Source organism: Mesocricetus auratus, unplaced genomic scaffold, assembly GCF_017639785.1.
Source record: "Mesocricetus auratus isolate SY011 unplaced genomic scaffold, BCM_Maur_2.0 Super-Scaffold_100004, whole genome shotgun sequence".
NCBI classification, from domain to species: domain Eukaryota; kingdom Metazoa; phylum Chordata; class Mammalia; order Rodentia; family Cricetidae; genus Mesocricetus; species Mesocricetus auratus.
In genome coordinates, this window is record NW_024429189.1 from 117,761,255 (window position 1) to 117,781,613 (window position 20,359).

At 47.9% G+C, this 20,359-nt stretch overlaps 1 protein-coding gene across 6 annotated transcripts in view; it reads right to left on the minus strand.

Moving 5' to 3' along the window:
- Positions 1 to 2,291: 2,291 nt before the first annotated feature.
- Bcl2l1 (BCL2 like 1) overlaps positions 2,292 to 20,359 on the minus strand; it is a 53,076-nt gene continuing 35,008 nt past the window's right edge. For 5 of the 6 annotated variants that reach the window (XM_005086059.4, XM_013125244.3, XM_013125245.3 and 2 more), the window contains exon 3: positions 2,292 to 3,931. In XM_005086059.4, the coding sequence (XP_005086116.1) occupies positions 3,794 to 3,931 (138 nt within the window). In that variant the 3' untranslated portion in view covers positions 2,292 to 3,793. Of the gene's footprint in view, positions 3,932 to 8,267; positions 8,477 to 20,359 lie in introns of all 6 variants that reach the window. The other variant, XR_005877481.1, reaches the window with a different exon arrangement.

A 20,359-nucleotide genomic window follows, 5' to 3' on the forward strand; every position in this document is an offset into this window, starting at 1 on the left:
CTATGTCAAAGATGTTTCCGGAAGCGTATGGACAATCTGGAGAGGGAGTCCTTGAGTGGCTAGGGTAGGAAGCAGCTCCACTCCTTGGAGGGTAGGGGTGGGCATCCAACGATGGCCCTGACTGACAGGCCTGCAGCTGGGAGGGCTGGAGGCTTTGGAGGGAGACTGCTGACAGCTCTGGGGGAGTTGGGTAGCTCCATTTGAGTGATGGGAAGTGCTCCAGAGAGCAGAACAAGGTGGGAGGACACTGGCAAAGCTGTCCTGAAGAGTCAGCAGTCACTGGCAATGAGTAAGAAGAGTTCATGGGTCGGGATGGCTTTCAGGTCCCATCCCGTGGCCACGGGAGGCAGTCAAGCCTGCTCAGAAAACCATTCAGTATGGGGTTTCCTCCTACCTCCAGCTGTAGCAACATACAACTTGAAAGCAGTACTTCCTTGCCCTGGAAGGCGGCTGGCTGATGGAGGGGTCACCCCGTTCAGTCTTGACCAATGGTGAGAGGGGTTCTACCATCTACCCATTTCTCGGAGAAGGCTGTCATGGGGGTTTCAGGAGCAGTGGGCAGTGTCACAAGGTCCACAGTGACCCAGGTCACACATTCCTAAGTCCAGAGCTGTAATCAACCACTGGCTTCTTACTGCTCTCTGGGGTTTCTCCCAGATCCCTTCTAGAATGTTCTCATAGCAGTTAGAGAGATCTTTGGAGCTCTAAGGATCATGATTCCTGACCCGGGGCCAAATCCATGTTCCTCATCTCCAGCCAATCTGTTTTCTAAGCATGAGGCTGCTCAGTGCCAGACACACTAGCTTTCCTTCAGTCCTCTTCCTCACCCTTCAAACCTTGGCTCCCTCAGGGAGCCCATGTGTCCCATGAGCCTTGAGTTGTGTGGACTCTGTTCAGTGCTTGTCCTCTGAGACAGGTCTCATTATATAACCCAAAATGGTCCGGAACTCTATGCAGATCAGATTGGCCTGCTCAATTGATGTGCCTCTGCCTCCCAAGGGTGGGGATTACAGTCATGTGCCACCACCCAGAGCCCAGTGCTTGCCATTCATTCACTAACCCCCAAACCTGTCATTTCTTTGAGATAAGGTTTCTCTTTGTTGTAGCTCTGGCTGTCCTGGAACTCACTGTGTAGACCAGCTGGCCTCAAATTACAGGGATCCACATATCTCTGCCTCCCAAATGCTTGGATTAAAGAAGTGTGTGTCACTATGCCTGACTTCTGTGTCATTTTAAAAGAAACACTGGGGGGTGCGGTGGCACTTGGCCTTTAATTCCACCATTGGAGAGGCAGAGGCAGGTGGATCTCTAAGTTTGAGGCCAGCCTGATCTACAGAGCAAGTTCCAGGACAGCTAGGACTACATAGAGAAAACCTGTTTAGAAAAACAAACAAAACAAAACAATGTTTGCTTGTCTAATATATGTGCACATGTGAGGGTGTACGTTCTTGTACTTGGGCAGAGGCCAGAGAGGGTCTCACATCCCTTGGAGCTGGAGTTCCAGGTATTTGCAGAACACTCGAATTGGTACTGAAATCTGAATTCTGGTCCTCAGGATTGTACAGCAAGCACTCAACCTCTGAGCCACCTCTCCAGTCCCAGATGTCATCATCTTTTCTCTAGGCCACCTTTAATTCATGTGAACTCTGAGAGCCACCTTAATGATGTCACCTCAAATCTGGTCACTTTATCCACTCTCAAGTCTTTTATGTCTTGACAGAAGACAGTGGCTCTCTCATGGAAGTCCTAAGCCAACAGAACCACACTTTCATACCCATCCTCTCTACTAATGTGCAAGCCTCAAAACGGCAGGCTTGGGGCCGAAGAGATGGCTCAGCAATTAAGAGCACCAGCTGCTCTTCCAGAGGTCCTGAATTCAATTCCCAGCAACCACATGGTGGCTTATGGCCATCTATGACGGGATCTGATGCCCTCTTCTGTCATAACGTCGTACATGCAGATAGAGCACTCATACACATAAAATAAAATCATTAAAAAAAGAAAAAAAAAGGCAGGCTTATGCTGCAGCAGGGCTCAGTAAACACTTGTCCAGTGACTGTGTGACAGTTGTGCTCACTAGAAAGTCAGCTCCTGAGGGGGAGGACTGTCCTGTTCACACACGACTAGCAGGTGCTCAGTTAACACTCTACTCCTGTTAATGTACAGAAATATGAAGAACAGAAAGAAATCTGGGACATAAGGAACTTGGTGAGCTGCCCCATCCCCAGGGCAATAGAGCCAGAACCCAACAGCTTCTCCCTTACCCATGAGGCACAGAGCCAAGGCTGCGGTTCACAGAGTCGACACCGTTTATTACTGCACTTTCACCTTCACACAGACTATTTCAAAGAGCTGGAACAAGTGGAGGGGGAGGGGGAGGGACAGGTGCCCCTCAGAAGCCAGGATCCCAGTGGGCTTCCCCAGGCAAGGGCAGAGAGGGAGCATCAGGCTGTCAGTCTCTGGGCACCAGCTCTCCACGTGCACGCGCACAGCAAGCCAGCAGCTCCTCACACATAAATACAGACACGCTTAACAAAAATAGTATATCATCTTCACAAGGAATAAAAACTAGTCTCGAATATGTACAGCAGAGAGCCTGGGGTAGCCAGAGCTGAGCCGGGACGCCCAGGGATGAGACAGGCCAAGGGTGGAGCAGAAGAGAGAGACAGACAGACAGACAGAAAGGGGGCGCTGAAGGGCTCCTGGCCAGGCCACTCTGACCTTGGCAGCCCTGCTGCCCAGGCTGGGTGGGGGCAGGGCACTAAGACTGGGTAGGACAGGCCCTTGCAGTCCTCCTCACCTGTGCACCAGGCTCTCCTTCCTGCCCTTCTTGCCTGAGGTAGGGAAGCCCCCAGGGACTCCCACAGCTGCTCTGTTTAGCTCCCCTTCACTTCTGGGCTGAGGCCAGAGTCCCTGGACACTGTGGCCAGAACCCAAGGCAAAGATGCCATGGCTGATCTTGCAGGAAGTGAGGCAGCTGAAGTCATTAACAGCTCTGGGGCACCTATCTTGGGCCCAGTTGGTCCCTCAGTCATGGTCATGGGAGCCAGGGGAGGGGTGGAGAAGGGTCTAGGGTGTGCTAAGTTGCAAGAGCCACTCTAACTCTAGGCTGGAGGACTTTCTGCAGCTAAGCCCCTCCTCCCGAGTGGGGCTGGCCTCTAGCCAGAAGCCTCAGGAGAACATTCAGACCAGGAGTGGGGGCTTTGGCCAGGCCACAGGCAGGGCAGAGGTTCTGGTAACTTGCCTCTTTATCCCAAGCAGCCTGAATTTCTAATTAGTCAAAAAGGGGCCTCTAATTGGCTCTTGGTGGTAGAGATGGGAAGAAGGGGGCCCAGGGACACAGTGGGATGGGAAATGATCAGTTCTGAGGCCACACACATCAAAACAAGGCAATCTAGTCTCTTTCTGGGGAACAGGTTAGAAAGCTTTCCAGCTCCCTGCCAGGAAGCATTCCCAGGAGGCTCAGGGGTAATAAGGTCCCAACCAGGCAGGCCCCTCTCCTCTCTCTAGCACACCCTTTCCTACTCCTGCTAGCCTCCAAGGGGCCGATTTGGGGGACATCTTGTGAATTTTGAGGCCAAGTGAATTGAGATGTGGGGGGAGGTGGCTCTCACAGAAGTGTAGTAGGTTCTAGAAAGCTAACTGCAAAGGGACTCGGTCCAGGCCCAACCCTTCGATAGGGGACGGGCGTGAGTTGCATGTAGTGGTTCTCCTGGTAGCAATGGTGGCTGAAGAGAGAGTTGTGGTGGGGACAGGGTAGGAGGCGAGATGTGAGTGGGTGGTCACTGTCTTGTCACTTCCGACTGAAGAGAGAGCCCAGCAGAACCACACCAGCCACAGTCATGCCCGTCAGGAACCAGCGGTTGAAGCGCTCCTGGCCTTTCCGGCTCTCAGCTGCTGCATTGTTCCCATAGAGTTCCACGAAAGTGTCCTGTAGGGACAGAGAGGGAAAGGTAGACACTGTGTGAATCCTTGCACAGAATGGGGCAGGAGAAAGGGCCATCTGCAAGCAATGGCCTTGGTGAATTGAGAAGCCATAGCACTAGTGTCCACAATGGCCAGAGGAAAGGTTAAAGGCTGCCTTTCTGAGCCCCAGCTGGGAAAGGCCAACCTAACTTACTGCTGAGAACACAGGTACAGAGAGTGTTTTTGCTTCAAGAAACAACAGATAAAAGCAAGCAAGCAACCAAGCACAGTAAAAGATGGACGTTGGAGGCACATGCCTTTAATCCCAGCACTAGGGAGGAAGGCCAGCCTGGTCTGTAACATTCCAGGACAGTCAGGGGTGTTATACAGAGAAACCCTGTGTTGAAAAACCAAAGGAACAGGGACTGGAGAGATGGTTCAGAGGTTAAGAGCACTGACTGCTCTTCCAGAGGTCCTGAGTTCAATTCCCAGCAACCACATGGTGGCTCACAACCATTTATAATGAAATCTGGTGCTCTCTTCTGACTGGCATGCAGAACCCTGTGTATATATAATAAATAAAATGTTTTTTTTTTAAAAAACCAAAAGAAACAAATAAGCTCCAGACAGTTTGGAGGGGACACCAGGAGATGGGAGTGCAGGAGGTTCTGGGGAAGATGGGCATTACTATACAACCCTAGAGACTGAGTAATGTTGGGCTCTGGCTTGTCCATTGTTAGACCACAGGGAGGGGAGTTTCTCAGAGCAATTCTAGGCTGGTAGGTGGGAAGAGCAGAGCATAACACTTGACAGGCATGGGGAGGCCATTCCTGTCCCCATCCCAGGACCGTCAGTCCAGGCCCAGGAGGAGGTAAGCAACAGCTCTCTGCCATGAAGCTTAGTTATCATGGAGCACATGAGTCAGTGGGACATAGCCTTGCATTCAGCAGATTGCAACAGGCTGTGTCTTCCTCACATACAGATGAGGCAGCTGGGGCTCTGGGAGGAAAGGGATCCAATTAAGTTCACCCCTACCTGGACACTGACAGAACCAGAATCCAAACTTGGTGCTTGGACCCTAGAAATAAGTGTTCAGTGTGTTCGATAGAATGACAGAATTGGATGCCTTAGAGCCCATGCAACTGCCTCTATGCAGCCATGTCTCCTTCTGGTCCTGATAGGACATCCGTGTCCAGGTGGCTCTGGGCCCCACCTCCCAGTGTGCTCACTCAGGGTGCAGCCTGATCCATTTCTTATCTGCTGATAACTCTCACCACTACCACACACCCCCAGGCCATGCTTGCAGAGAAGACTGCTTAAAACCACCGACCACATCACTGCACACTGCATGCAGTCCTCCACTCTAGTAGCTTCCCCTGTACTTCGCAGGGCATCTCTGCATCCCTGCACCTAGCAGCAGAATGGCACAAGCTTTGAGCAGACTGACCTGAAAAGACCAATATTTATGATGCTGTTGGAGCGGCAGTGAGACAAGAGCCCTTATGGCAAAATTCCCCATCCACTTAGGGAAAAGAACTGGGAGCAGCAGGCGGATGGGAAAGTCCTTTCCGACCACAATGTATTAGCTCTCCATTCTCCTCACACCAGAGCAGTCTGCTTTCCTTCCCACAGCTGTAGTCCAACAGTCTCTCTCTCCCCCCTACTCTGGCCATATGGCTTCTTTGTGGATTTCCTGACCACAGTCTAGAGCAGTGTCCATCCCAACCTTATTACATGTCTTTTCTCAGCACACTAACTTCTTTCTTCCTGCCTCTCCTCTTCAACCCCTTTTTCCAGAGACAGGAGCTGGCCTTGAATTCTCAATCCTCCTGCCTCAGCTTCTTGAGTATTGGGGACACTGAGGTTCTAGGTGGCCACTCCCATCTCCTCAGTTTCTCATGACCACACAACACAGTTATGTTTTGCTGTAATTTGCCTTCTGTCTAGTCAAGGGCTGAAATCCTGTCTTGTGCTCAGAATAGGGTCTGGCACAGAGCTGATGCTCTATAAACTGTCATGTGTTACATAACAATGTTACACTTACACACACACACACACACACACACACACACACACACACACACACACACACCTATAAAATTAAAACAGCCTGTAAGGTTTTAGCTCTTCATGAGATGTTTTCCTCATGTGTTTGTGATGTTGGTGAAAACAAGCCTAACTAGGCTGCCATCACATAACAGTGAAGCTCAGTAATGAGGCACAGCAGGTGGATCTATGAGTTTGAGGCCAGCCTGATCCACTTAGCGAGACCACCTTTCTCAAAAAAAAAAAAAAAAAAAAAAAAGAAATGAACATTCTGTGTCATGTGTAGTACTTGCTGGTAGTACTTAATTTGTTATTGCTATTTTTGGGCATTCTGCTACTTACAAGAAAAGGCCACGATACAAAGATGGGCAAATTAGCAACCTCCAACCCCTGTTCTCGCCACTTCTCTGCGCTGCATCATCATCTCTTGTGTTACCTCCCCGGTTTGTTAAGTACACTCTGGTATTCAACAAAGTGGCCTAGTGACACTCTTCTGAGTTCATTCCTGGGAAGTTAAGCAACACATGACTCTACAGGGAGAACAGATAAACTGCACGTCCACTAAGTCCCAGATATTGTATCATTTTCTCTTAGAGCCCTCAGAGGTAAGTGAGAATCTCATTTCCCAGCTGAGATAAAATGCCTAAGGCTTATGGCATGAAACACTTTAACTAACAGGTAGCGGAATCATCAGACTGCAGGGACTGCCTGACTTCACAGGAGTGCAGGACAATGGCTGTTAGGTCCTATAGACCATGTGGCATGGATGAGGCTCTGAGGTCCATCCTTAGCAAATCAGAGTGACTGCTGTTCCAGTTTCCACCTGTTGGTAAAGGGAAACCTGTACTATTTCAGTGCCATAAGGGTTTTAGGGCAAAGGAACTGTGACAGTGGAGCTGAGGGGAGCCCAGGACCTGGGCAGAAAGCAGTGGCTGGTTGTACCTTCCTGTCTCATTCATCATGGCCAGCTTCTGTGCGTCTTGGCAGACAAGAAAACTCTTATGAAGATTGAGGGTATAGCATAGTTGGTAGAGTGTCAAGTTAGCATGCAGGAAGCCTTGGGCCCTTGGTACCCTGCATAAAATTGATATGGTGGTACATGCTATAACCCCAGCATGAGGGAGACAGAGGCAAGAAGATCAGAAGTTCAAGGTCATCCTCAGATACATTGGAAATTTGAGGCCAGACTGTTGAAGCAGGCCCAGGTAAAGAAACATAAAGATGAGAGTCCTGGGGCTATGGGAAGGACAGGAGAAAAAAGGTCACAGCTAGAGAAGTCGGTTATCTCAAGGGGCCAAATGTCCCACAAGGAACCAGGGACACTGGGTTGGTCACCAAAACAGAGAGTCTTCCACACTGGAACTTTCCTAAGTAGAGGGCTGACAGCCATAGGAAAATTTTGGCTTTGGGGCTGGACTGGAGTAAACAGGCCCTGTCCCCACAAGGGCACAAAGCGTTCACTGTCCAGGAACAGTCATTCCAGGGTGGAGGGGACACAGAGAACAAGGCACTGACCACTCCTGTCTCTGTTTCTAAGTTGCATTCTTGGCCAGGGTGATCTTGCTCAGAGCTCCTTCTCCTGGGGTGGGGGTGGGGGATCAGGGCTATCAAGGGCGTGGATCCTGGCAATGGCTTTTGCAGAGAGCTGAGCAGAATGGGGTGTGCTGTTCCTGGGTGGGCGGGGGCTAGAGAGGCTGTGGTGTGGGTATATTTAGCCCATGGTTCACACGACACACTTGGAAACAAACATCCATTTTCTCAGCAGGCAGCTGCTCTGGGTAAATAAACAGGACTGCTGAGCTCCCAGGTCTGGAAAAGCAGAGATAAGCCTTCACTGCTTACTCCATAGTGGGTAGGGGGCCTGAAGGCATGGATGCTCCCAGGAAACCCAGGCCCGGAGGTCTGTGAGACTCTTAGCCTGGGCTAGAGTTAAGAGGCAGATAGTTCCCTTTGGAATTCACTGCTACCTTGGAGATGCATGTGGGGGTTTTAGGGTAGCTGGGGACACAATGGCTTGTAACCTCTACAACAGTCATGGACTGCTACCCAAGCAGAATAAGGTTGTAGGGTCAACCCACAGAGGGTCTGAAGCAGAGCCTAGACTAAGACTCCAGTTCTCCCAACTCTCACCCCAAGAGAAGTCCAGTCTAGGACTCCATTAAAGGAGTTTCCCTTCAACACTACAGGGCTTCCAATAGTCATGGCCATGACACTGAAGGGCTTCCTTCATATGCTATAGTCTTCACTCCTTCTCACAACTTTCTTCTTCAACCAGCCCATGAGGTCCTACTGTGAATACATTCTTCCCTGCTTACCTCCCCAACTCTGTAATTAATCTCTTGTGCTCCAGGGTCTCTGTGCTTTCAATCATGTCCATAAAACACCTACAATTCTTCATAGCCAGCTCTGGAGACAGGGCTTCCAGGAAATGTTTTATGTTCTAGTATATTCTTAGCAGTAGTAAGATCACCTCCAAAAAGATACTGTGAAAAATTCTTAAGACACTCCAATTGTTTGCAGCTATCTACAGTGCAAAAAAAAAAAAAAAAACAATGTTTCACTATGGTATTCCAATTTAATAGGCAGCACAACAATGTTTAGAGAGATTCTTTTTTTTTTTTTTTTTTTTTTGGTTTTTCGAGACAGGGTTTCTCTGTGGCTTTGGAGGCTGTCCTGGAACTCGCTTGGTAGTCCAGGCTGGTCTCGAACTCACAGAGATCTGCTTGCCTCTGCCTCCCAAGTGCTGGGATTAAAGGCGTGCGCCACCAACGCCCGGCTGTGGAATTATCTTACTTGTGGTTTTGTGTGTGTGTGTGTGTGTGTGTGTGTGTGTGTGTGTGTGTGTGTGTGTGTGTGTGTGTGTGAGTGAGTGAGTGAGATACTTCTCTCTCCTTGGGTGTTTTTCTTTATATATTTATATATTATATATTTATATGTATGGAGGTTTTGCTTGAATGTGTTTCTGCATCACATGCATGTAGTACCAACAGAAGCTAGAAGACAGCATCAGATCCCCTGGAACTAGAGTTACCTTATATGTATGGTTGTGAAGTACTATGTGACTGCTAGGAATCAAACCTACGTCCTCTGGAAGAATACCCAGTGTTCATAAGCCCTGAGCCATCTCTCCAACCCCTGCCACCCTCACTCCTCCACCTCCCTTTTCTTTCAAACTTTCCCTCAAGAATCTCTCTAAACAGCCGGGCGTTGGTGGCGCACACCTTTAATCCCAGCACTTGGGAGGCAGAGGCAGGCAGATCTCTGTGAGTTCGAGACCAGCCTGGACTACCAAGCGAGTTCCAGGACAGCCTCCAAAACAATACAGAGAAACCCTGTCTCGAAAAACCAAAAAAAAAAAAAAAAAAAAAAAAAAAAAAGATAATTCCACAGATAATGGTATTTGGAAGATGAGAAGTGAGAGTACCTGGTGTGGGTGCAAGTCCTCAGGAAAGTCTTTGAGGAAGTGAGGTTTATGTTGAGGGGGTCCTCAACGATGAGCCAGTAGCAGCCATGGAAGGATTAAAATACCTAAGGTGCAAAAGAACATGCTCCCAGGGCCTTGGGTGTTGGATCCTATGCATAGCACCAATTAAAAACAAAACAAAACAAAAAGGCCAGGAGGTGGTGGCCCATGCCTTTAGTCTCAGCACTCAGAAGGCAGAGGCAGGTGGATCTCTGAGTTCAAGACCAGCTTGGTCTACAGAGTGAGTTCCAGGACAGGCTCCAAAGCTACACAGAATAGAAACCCTGTCTCGAAAAACCAAACCAAACTAAACCAATCAAAGAAACAAACAAAAACATAAAACCAAAAAAACCCAGAACAAACAACAAAAAGAAAGCACACATTCCACTAGAGGTACGAAGGTGTCATGGTGGCAGGATGCAGAAGGGAGCCCTATCTGTGTGCTGCTCTCCTCTGTCAGTGCAAGCAGGACCAAGTCTAAGCCAGACCAGAAAGCTAGCTCACCTAATCAGGTGTAGACTGACTTAAAGACAGATCTTGCTAGGGTGGTGGCACATGCCTTTAATCCCAGTACTTGGGAGGCAGAGGCAGGCGGATCTCTGTGAGTTCGAGACCAGCATGGTCTACAAGAGCTAGTTCCAGGACAGCCTTCAAAGCCACCCTGTCTCAAAAATACCCCCCCCCAATCTTGGCCCAGAGGCAGCTAAATGACTAGGGGCTCACCAAAGGCTGAGTACAGTCCCTGCCCAAATGGGACCTGTCTTCCCTTTCTTCTCTGTCACCTGTATCCATACTTCTTCCCCAAGTGTGATTATGAGCTAGTCACCCCATCTCTCTAGTCTCTATAGAGTCCTCATTTACAGCAAGTATCTTACCACTGACCTACATATTCTCAGCCACTTTCCACTTTGTTTAGAGATGGGGGTCTCAGTATATTGTCCAGGTTGGCCTTAAACCTTATCTGTAGCACAGGCTGGTCAGGAGTTTGAGATATCCCTGCCTCAGCCTTCCATACTGCTAGAATTATAGACCTGTGCCAACAGTTCTGGCCCATTTTTGGATATGTGCCAGGCTGAGCTAAAGCACTTTACCCCCAGTAGGCTATACTTCCTAATCCATTTTCGCTCCCATTTACTTTGTCCTGTCTTCCCCACCTGTCACCCATCTGTTATCTCTAGAGCCTGGCTCTGCAACTGGAATATAGTAAGTGCTATAAAGGACCCTACTGTAGATGAATGAATGAATACTTCAGTTTGAGGTTCATGCCTTTCTTAATAATCCTGTTTTATGAATGTTAATGTGGAGGCTCTAGGTCACTTGAGATCCCTATCTAAGCAGTAATGGGTCTGCGATGCTTATTCATTCTGGTGTCCTATCTTGCCATCTACCCCAAGAAAGCCTGACTTCACCAGCACTGGCAGTGGCTGTAGCTGGCACTTTTCTCCACAGCCACCTTGCAGGGTGCTCTGATTTATGGGTCAGCTCATCAGCTGTATCCTCACACTGTCAATTGGTACCACTGTTGCCTTCGCGAGGCCCACAGATCTGTAGCAACAGGCTGGGCTCTTCTGCTCAATTTTCAAATACCAAGCCTTCTCCTGCTCTGATAACGGGTCACACTTGTGCACCTCTGTGAAGGAAGGAGGTCTGCATTCTGAGCTCAACTAAATTGTGGCTCAGAGCCGTTAAGAGACCTTGCCAAAGTGGGCAAGGCAGTTTAAGCTCAGTGTGTCAGGCAGCAAACCCCACATTCTAGGCCCCGGATCCTTCAAAGAGAGTAAGGTGGTCTAAAGCCATCAGCCAAGTGAATGAGTCCCACCCAGTAGCTGAGAGGTGCGGGGGGGTGGGGTGGGGGTGGTGAAACTAGGGAAAGTGAAACACTGCCATCCCACCGGCTTCAGGGAGGAACAAGCAAGATCCTGTGCCAGACGGTGCTTCCTTCCTCCTGGGGACTCTGGAAAGCCATCAGGCCTGTGCCCACTGCTTCCTTCCTGTTCTGCTATTTCAGGAAAGATGTGGGAGGAGAAGAGGAAGGGGCTCCTAGAAGTGATACTGTGCCAGGATCAGTGGCAATCTGCCTTCTCCTGACCTTGGCATGGCCCTATATGGAAAGGTTGTGAGTCACATGCTCCTAGCCTCAGTTTCTCTCAGAGAGAAGCTGATAAATGCCAGCTGAGCAGACAAACAAGGCCTTGTTAGGAGATCCCTGGGAGGCATTAGGCGGGGTGGGGTGGGGGAAAGACACATGCAGAGAAACCTTATCTCTCTCTTGGCAGGAGTGAGGCTTGTGGCTGGAATCCACTTCCCATGGCTTTCCTGGGGGAGCTGTTGACCTGTGTGATGTGAGAGGAACGAGCTCTCTTCTACTCTGGAGAAGAGTGGGCACCCTGGACAGGCAGAGCATCAGGGTGTGGTGGGAGCAGAGGCAGCCAGCTCTGGTGTGCTGAGCAGTGTTGAGATAGATTAGGGGGTATATGCTCAGTGAAGCAAGGCCATCTTCTGAGGATTTCCTGGCTGAGGGTGTAGGCCAGTGAGCTTCAGGGAATCTTTGGGGACATTTTCACATCTTCCTCTTACTCTGATGGTCGTCTGTCAGCTTCTCCTCTCCTTCCCCTTCCCCCAACATTAGTTCTAAGAAGTGAAGCCTGACAGATGTGCTCATTTCTCAGAACAGGAAGCAACTGTGCAGGGAGGAGATAACACCTCACTGGGGAATCGAGAAGTATCTGGTCCAGCCCTTCCATCTGCCCAGCTTTGAAAGAGGTCACTCAGCTGTGCACCAGGAGAGTATCACAGGCACTCTCTGGGGCAGACCTGCTCAATGGAATTTGCAACTGTTTGCTCCCAGAGGACAGGTGACATGACAACCAGTATAAATTAGACCAGTGCCTTGTGTGTAAGAAATCACCCAGTTCTCACAATAGCCAAAAGGAGTGCAGGGTGTGTTGTAATCCCAGCACTCAAAGGAGGCTGAGTCAGGACTGCCACGAGTTTAAGGACAGCATGGTCTACATAGTGAGCTCCAGGCCAGCCAGGACTATATATTATATGACACTCTAAGAAACAGTAACAACAACAAAATGAAACAAATCCTGAAGAATAAGTGCTGTTCTTACCTTTCATGTCACAGACAAGGACACATATGTTACAGATTAGAATACAGGAGTAGAGAAGCATGGTCTCCCCAAGGTCTTATCACACATCTGAGGTAAAAGCTGAATCCTAGCAGCCTGGTTCCAGAGTCCAGCAATTCACTGCTTTGGTCAGTGCAGTGTGCTCTGTGAAGCCTCTTTTCACCTCAACCCTCTCATTTCAAGCATGGTGACTTTCTATTGCTCTCAAGTAGAAGATAACTGCTCACTATTCTCCCAGTGTCCCAGGCCAGGCCAGGCACTCTCCCCTCGCCCACGTACATGTGAGCATGCCCACATGTATGCATGCACACATCCAGGTGCCTGCTAAGGCCAGCAAAATGCATTAAATCCTCTGGGACTTGAGTGACAGGTGCTGTGAATAGAATGGGTGCTGAGAAAAGAACACTTGGTCTTCTACAAGAGCAGTTAAGCAGCCACTCCAGCCTAAGAGTGACATTACTAGCCACCTTTCCATGAGATCCCCTAACACTAACTACTCTCTGATGGAGTTAAGAAGGATGGAATGTCATGGTCACACAGTTTGCCCTATGTAGATGGTCTATACAGTCATTTCATGGCAGATTCCTTTCTGTATAGAGCACTTTACATATGGGCAGCCCCACAGGAAAACTATTCTTTTAGGGAGCAAGTGTTTCTGCTATCCAAGGCTAACCTTGGATCTGTTCTCATTTTTGCTGTTCCAGCTGCCAAGGAAGGTTAACCGTGAACAGAAACAGCTCTGCCAATCTCCCTTGGCCTGGGCCAGTTTCAGCTCTTAGTGTTTCTTCCCATGTGAACTGGAGGTGCTACCCAGGTAAGGACAAGGCTGATTTAGTTCCCATCAACCTGGGCTGTGAGAGCACAGGGTATGCAGGCAGGCAGCAAGTCTGGCAAGTAGAAGTAGACTAAGATGTTTCATTTTGGGCCTTATCCATAAAATGGGATTAAAAAGTGACTTCAATTCAGATTACTACGAGGATTCATCAAAACACATGCAAATCATGACACACAGTGATATCTGAGGAAATGCTAGGTACAACTATTATGCTTACTACTAGCCAAGGAACTGTTTGAGCCTGGGTGTTCCCATGGCCTACAAGGGCCAGTGGGGTTTCCTTAGCCTCAACCAGGGCCAGACTGTTTCTCTGCTCACATGCCATATTCTGTTCTGCCTCAGGTTATTTGGCATGCTGGTCTCTTGGCCCAGCTTTCTCCTACCCTTCTCAGGCTCACAGGGAACATCTTCAAGGAAGCCATCTGCTTACTTTCTCCATTTATCCATGAGTTCTGGTTTCTGGGCCTAGACTTGTGCTTGGCCTAGAGAAGGTACTGAAAAGAATCAAAGTCAGTTGTCTCCTTCTTCATTTCTGTCTTTCCTGGCAATACTACAAGAAGGCTTTGCAATATCAAGCAACCAGGCAGGAACCTGACATTCTCCAGACACCAAGTCCTCAGAAGCTCATGAAGAAGAATAGGAAGCTTATGGGAAAGTACTAGAAAAGACATTTTCTGTGAGCATACAACCTTTAGTTCAAGCACTAGAAGCAGGTGATCACTGAACTGGAGATCAGCCTGGCCTACACAGTGAGTTCCAGGCTAGCCAAGAATACATTGTAAGACCTAGTCTCAAAATAAACAAACAAACAAATAAATCATCGTCTGTGGGCAGTGAGATGGTTCAGCAGGTAAAGGTGCTTGCTGCCCAAATCTGACAACTTGGGTTTGACATCCAGAATCTACACAGTGGAAGGAGAGAACCAACTTCCATATATATGCCATGACACATGTGCTCCACCAAATAAATAAATGTAGCTAGGCAGTGATAGCATACACCTTTAATTCTAGTACTCGGGAGGCAGAAGCAGGCAGATTTCTGTGATTTCAAGACCAGCATGGTCTACAGAGTGAGTCTCAGGACAGCCAGGGCTGTTACACAGAGAAATCCCGTCTCAAAAAAAAAAAACTTAAAAAAAAAGCAAAACAAAATAAACAAACACATAGATGTAATAGTAAAAAGATGTCTTCTGCATCCTAAGCAGCCTCTCCTGCCTCCTTCCCCGCAATCATGTCCAGTGCCCAGCCTCTGTCCTGGAGGTGCTTAGTCCTGGCTGCTGTGGAAGAACAACACTGGGCACTGGCCTTTCTTCCCAGCTTCACTGTTAGTTTGCTTAAGTCCATTCTTGTGTCTGGTGTTTCCCGATCTATAAAGTGAAGGAGAAGCTGGAGGGATGGCAGTTAAAAGCACTTGTTGCTCTTGCAGAAGACCTGGGCTCAGTTCCCAGAATCTACATGGTAGCTCACAGCAATCTATAACTCCAGTTCCAGGGAATCCAACTCCGACATTCTCCTCTGACCCCCAAGGGTATCAGACACACAAGGAGCACAGGCAAAACACTCATACACATAAAATAAATAAACCTAAAACAAAGTGAAGGCAATCACATCACAGAGATTCTGTGAGGGTTACTGTAAAGAGGAAGATGAAACTCACTTGGGCAACTGAGCACTACTTGGATCCTCTCAGGGACATTGTGAGAAGCAACATTCTGGGATGTGTTGCTGCAAATGGGTTTGTCCCTCCTCTACCTCAAAGCCCAATGGCTTTGCTCCCTAACCTGAGGAATTCAGGGAAAGAGGATAGTGGCACATATATGGACAAGTTCCCAAGTAGTCAGACCTTGCTCAAACACTGTAGCCTAAACCTCTTTACCCCAGCACTGACTTCAACTAGTCCAGACAAGTCCTGGGTATTTTCAGCTACCTTTATCTGATCAGAAATGTTTGGAATTCTACTGGCTGAATGCAATCGATTTAGAGGATTCTGCAGTGGGTACAAAACTCTAGAATGCCCTTCCCTCCTGTGTTCTCTTCTCTCTGCTACATATGCATGTACCCCATCCTCCAAGAAACTGAAACCTTAGAGGTCCTTGTGGGCCTAATCCAGCATAGTACAGGTTCATCAGCCCCTCATTATGCAGAGCTACAGGATGCCTATGACAGGGAACTTGAGCTACAGACATTCAGGGAAGGGCTGTTTAAGCAACTGATAAACTATGCACCCCTCCATGAAGTCTGGGAGTAGCTAACTATCTGCTAAGGCATATGGACTGCTCAAAAATCTTAGTGTTGCTGGACAGTGGTGACATACCACCTTTTTAATCCCAATACATGGGAGGCAGAGGCAGGTGAATCTTTGAGAGTTTGAAGCCAGCCTGGTCTAAAGAGCTAGTTCCAGGGCAGCCAGGGTTACATAGAGAAACCATGTTTTGAAAAAACAAAACAAAACAAAAAATCTTAGTGTCACCATGTGTGGTCTCTATCTAGATCAATTTCTGTCTCAACAGATGGACACTGAGATCCAGGGACATCCCCAAAGACCACCAGACATAAGTCAAAGCCTAGTCTCAGGCCTCCTGACTTCTGGGGCAAAGACTCTGCTGAGCCTGGTGTTCTAGTATACAAGAACAGCTGTATTCACTCCTTAGGCATGGGAACAGAATTAAATGGTCCATGGTATATGACCAATAAATTCTTTGACTCCAGTTAAAGACGAGTGGCACGTCTCAAAGTCTGTTAGTTTTAGCTTTATTTATAACAGCTAGTAAGTACCCCTCTGCCCTGCAAAATCTTGTTATATAGCCCAGGCTAGTGCTGAATTCATTTTGTAAGCTGGCCGAACTCCAGTGATGTTATTCCCTCGGCCTCAAATGTTCAAAGTACAAGCTGGCACCACCACAAACTAAGTCCTGCTACCCTTTTCCACACCTGATACTCTTAGGCTCTGGAAGTTGGGAATGACTTCGAGGCAGGGATGCAATATGCCCTCTGTTTTCCTGAGCATCTGAAGAGACAGTAAAGGAAGGGCATAATAATTGTGCTCTGTTCCAACTCACCTACCCACCACCCAAAGTGAACATTTACAGAGGCTCTTTGCAAGCCAGGCTGCCTAGAGTTAGTTTCAGGAAGGTCCAGACAAGCTACCCTGTATTCTCTGGGTGTTGAGCACAGATGAGCTGGGGACAAAGCAGTAACTAAATCAGCTGAAAAATTCCTAGCTATATGGATTTACATCCTAGAGAGAAATGCAATGGATCCCAAACCTTCATGTCACCCTGAGTTCTCTGCAGCGCTCACAAATCAGCATGTTCCAGTAGATTTACATTTGGATGTACCCAGAAGTCTTTTAGCCTGCATGTCATGTGTATGCAGTATGCATGTGCCTGGTGCCCACAAAAGCCAGAAAAGGGAGTTGGATCCCTGGTACTAGAGTTACAGACTGTTGTGAGCCCCCATGTGGGTGCTGGAAGAACAGCTGTGCTCTTTACTGCTGCTGAGCCATCTTTCCAGGCCCCTGGTCTACAGTCTTGCTGCAACAGTTTCCTGGGCTCCCTCAGAGTCCCTTTCCCAAACAGCAGCAAGAAGAATCCAGACAGCAGGACCCTGTCGGCTTACAACTCCCTTAACGTGCCGCATTATCCAGAGGATTAAGACAGAGCAGGGCCACCCAGCATGGTTCACCCCTTTGTGGGCTCCCACTTCTCTGCCTTGGTGTCTTTCATGCTCTTCCTTAAATATGCCACACCTTCAAGCCAGGGGATTTCTGCACTTGTTCCTTCTGTCTGGAATGCTCTTTTCAAACTCTTTCATAGTTTATTCTCTCCAGCTACAGAGACCTCTGCTTATTGTCCCTACCCCAGAGCCTTTCCTAAGTAACCTTTAAGACAATGCCAAAGGCTGTCCAAGCCCCCAACCATTACTGTTTGTTCTTTTGACATGTAAAGTTCAGGCAGGAAGGTTTTCCCTGAAGGTGGAATGGTGCTTGATAAGACATTCAGTATAAGGTAAATTAATAAATGAGATGAAAAGGCAAATAATCATTACTCTGAAATAAAGATCATTGTCACCACAGATGGAAATATAAAACAAATACATTGATTATTAAAACAAAAAACTGCCCATTTGGATGTTACCTCTAAGCTGTCCAAAGGACTGCATTTGGATTTTGGTGCAACACCTTTTCAGAGGGGACAATTGAGTCTGGGTCCAGTCAAAGTCCACTAAGATTGTCCATGAGCTTTAAGATAACTAGAGGTGCCAGGCATATTGAGTTCCAGGACAGCCACACCTACATAGAGAGACCCTGTCTCAAACAAACAAACAAACAAACAAACAAACACTAGAGGTGACACACAAAGGGCAGCCTGGGCCAAGCTTTGCCCCCAGAGTATAGCTAAAGAAAGAAGTGAAGTCTCCGGGAAGGTGTGGCTAGGCAGGGCAGCAGAGCCTGCTCCAGGCTAGAAAAGCCCTCCCTGTGCCAGTCACAGAGCTGGCAGTGCTGTAGAGAACAAAGACCAGAGTGTGCCAGGTTTGAGGGGCCTAGTGGGGCAGCATCGTGGGGGACGGGCACGCACAAACGTGTAGGTGAGGTCCATGGAGATCAGACAGCTGAGGGCAGAAATGAAAACAGGCTGGGTCCCAAAGGGCAGCAGCTTTAGTTCTGTAAACACCAGACAAGTGGAGGGTTCAGGTGCAGGTCTGGGGACAGAGCTGAGCTCAGCAGGAGGATGGGACCTCCCCAGTTGCCTCCATCAGTGACAATGACACTACTCTGAACAGAAGCTGCAGACACGCCTGGGCAGAGCCATCTTCCCAGTCCCCACATTCCAGATGGTTTTTTACGACCCTGGGTTTGATCCAGCCAGCTCCACCCACAAGCCCTTGAAGATCCTATCCCTGTTTAGAGGAGGGCATCCTTTCCCTGCCCCATGGGTCCCTGTGAACATAACTGCAGGTGCAAGGGCAAAATTGGAGTTGCTGTAACTGCCAGGCCAGCAGTGCCTGACCTACATCTCCATGCTTGGTTGCATGAAAGAAAATACCAGGGCTTTCCGTTAGTGCTCACTAGATGCAGCTGGTTCAGGAAAGCCTGAGCTTTCTGAGAGCCTGTTGAGAGTAGGGCAAGATGGCTGGCCTCCAAAAGAGGCCCTGGCTTTGGGGGCCTCTGAAGATTTCAGCGATTAGAATCTTCCTTCTACCAAGGTTCTCCACTAAAGCTTATTTCTTTTTCTAGTATATTACCCTTATTAGAAAAACTCACACGTGCATACACACGCCTCTCCCACCCCAGATAGCTCAATGATTCATTCGGAAAAACATTCCCAAACTAAACAGTTGCTTTTCTTACAAAGCACTGGCACTTGGAGTAGGCTTTAGTTTTTCACAGGAAAAAAACAAACAAACAAACAAACAAAAAAACTCCAACCCAGGGGAAAAACCCACACAATTTAAAAGTTCTGGCCAGGAATGGTAGGGTACACCTGTAACTAGCACTTGGGAGGCAGAGGTAGGAGACCAGAAGCTTAGAGTTATTTTCAGCTACATAGCAAATTAGAGGCCAACCTAGGCTGTTTAAGACTCTGCCTAGAAAAAAAAAAAACCCAAAACCAAAAACCCTGACAAAGTTTGCCGGGCAGTGATGGCATACGACTTTAATCCCAGCACTCAGGAGGCAGAGGCAGGCGAATCTCTGTGAGTTTGAGACCAGCTTGGTCTACAAGAGCGAGTTCCAGGACAGCCTCCAAAGCCACAGAGAAATTCTGTCTCGAAAAACCAAAAAAAAAAAAAAAAAACAAACAAACAAACAAAAAAAACCACCAAACCCAAAACCCAAAACCCAAAACCCAAAACGCACTGACAAAGTTTGGCTTGTGGAAAGGACTTGATCAGGAGACACGGGTTTCCTCTTGTTCTAGCGTGCTGCTCCCTGGACACAGGCATCTCAGTTGAGCTGGCTTTACTTATACCAGTAGATGACTGGTAAACTTAGAGCTCTTACTCCAGTTCCAAAGCCCTAGGACCCGTTGGAAAATTTTGCTACCCTCAAGGAAGCAGTGGAATGTAACCAAAGGGACTGAGGCTTTTGTCTTTTCTTTTTTTAAAATTCTATCTGGAGCCAATGAAATCAAGAATCTTCGAGAAGAACCCACTACCACCACTTTACTAAAACAGTATAATTTCTAACTGCCTTCTAAATACTTATCCTTACACCCACAGATAAGTTTAGCTCTCACTCCTCATCTCAGACACTGCTCTTTGCAGAGGATGGGAGACCATTACAGAAAGCCACAGCTGGTCAAAATGTGGAGAAGAATTGACCATTGGGTGCTGGTCTCAACTGATACATCTACAACACAACCCTTTAGAGAATACTGTAAAAAAGGGTGCAGAAAGACTTTAAGAGTCAGAGGATCAAGAAGTCTGCCTCAAGAGTGTGTCACCTAGAAACGACAGGGAAGCTACACTCATGATACCTCAAAAATATGACTGCCTAAATAAGACCCAAATAATGACACCACCAATGGACAAGCTATCATAGAAGGGGGAAATCCAACCCTAGATAAAGAACCATGGGAAACCAATGCTGAGAGAATTACTCTTCCCCAGGGAGTTGTTCCCTACTTGGTTATCTAGTACCATGTGGTCAGCCCTGAAATCATATACATACAAACTATATTAAATGGATCTCACAGATTGTACTTATATTTTTAAGCATATATATTACATAATATGTAACTATAATTATAGAAAAAGAGGCCATGAATTTGAAAGAGAAGGGGGAATATGGGAGGAGTTGGTAGGAGAGGGGAGAGAAATGATTTAATTAAATTTTATTTAAAAATTTTTTGGGGGAGGAATTATTGTGTGAGTACTTATGTTTGGGACTCAGCGGACAACCTTGTGGAGTCAATTCTCTTTCCACCTTTATGTGGGCTCCAAGGGTAAAATTCAGGTTGCAATCACCTGCATGGCA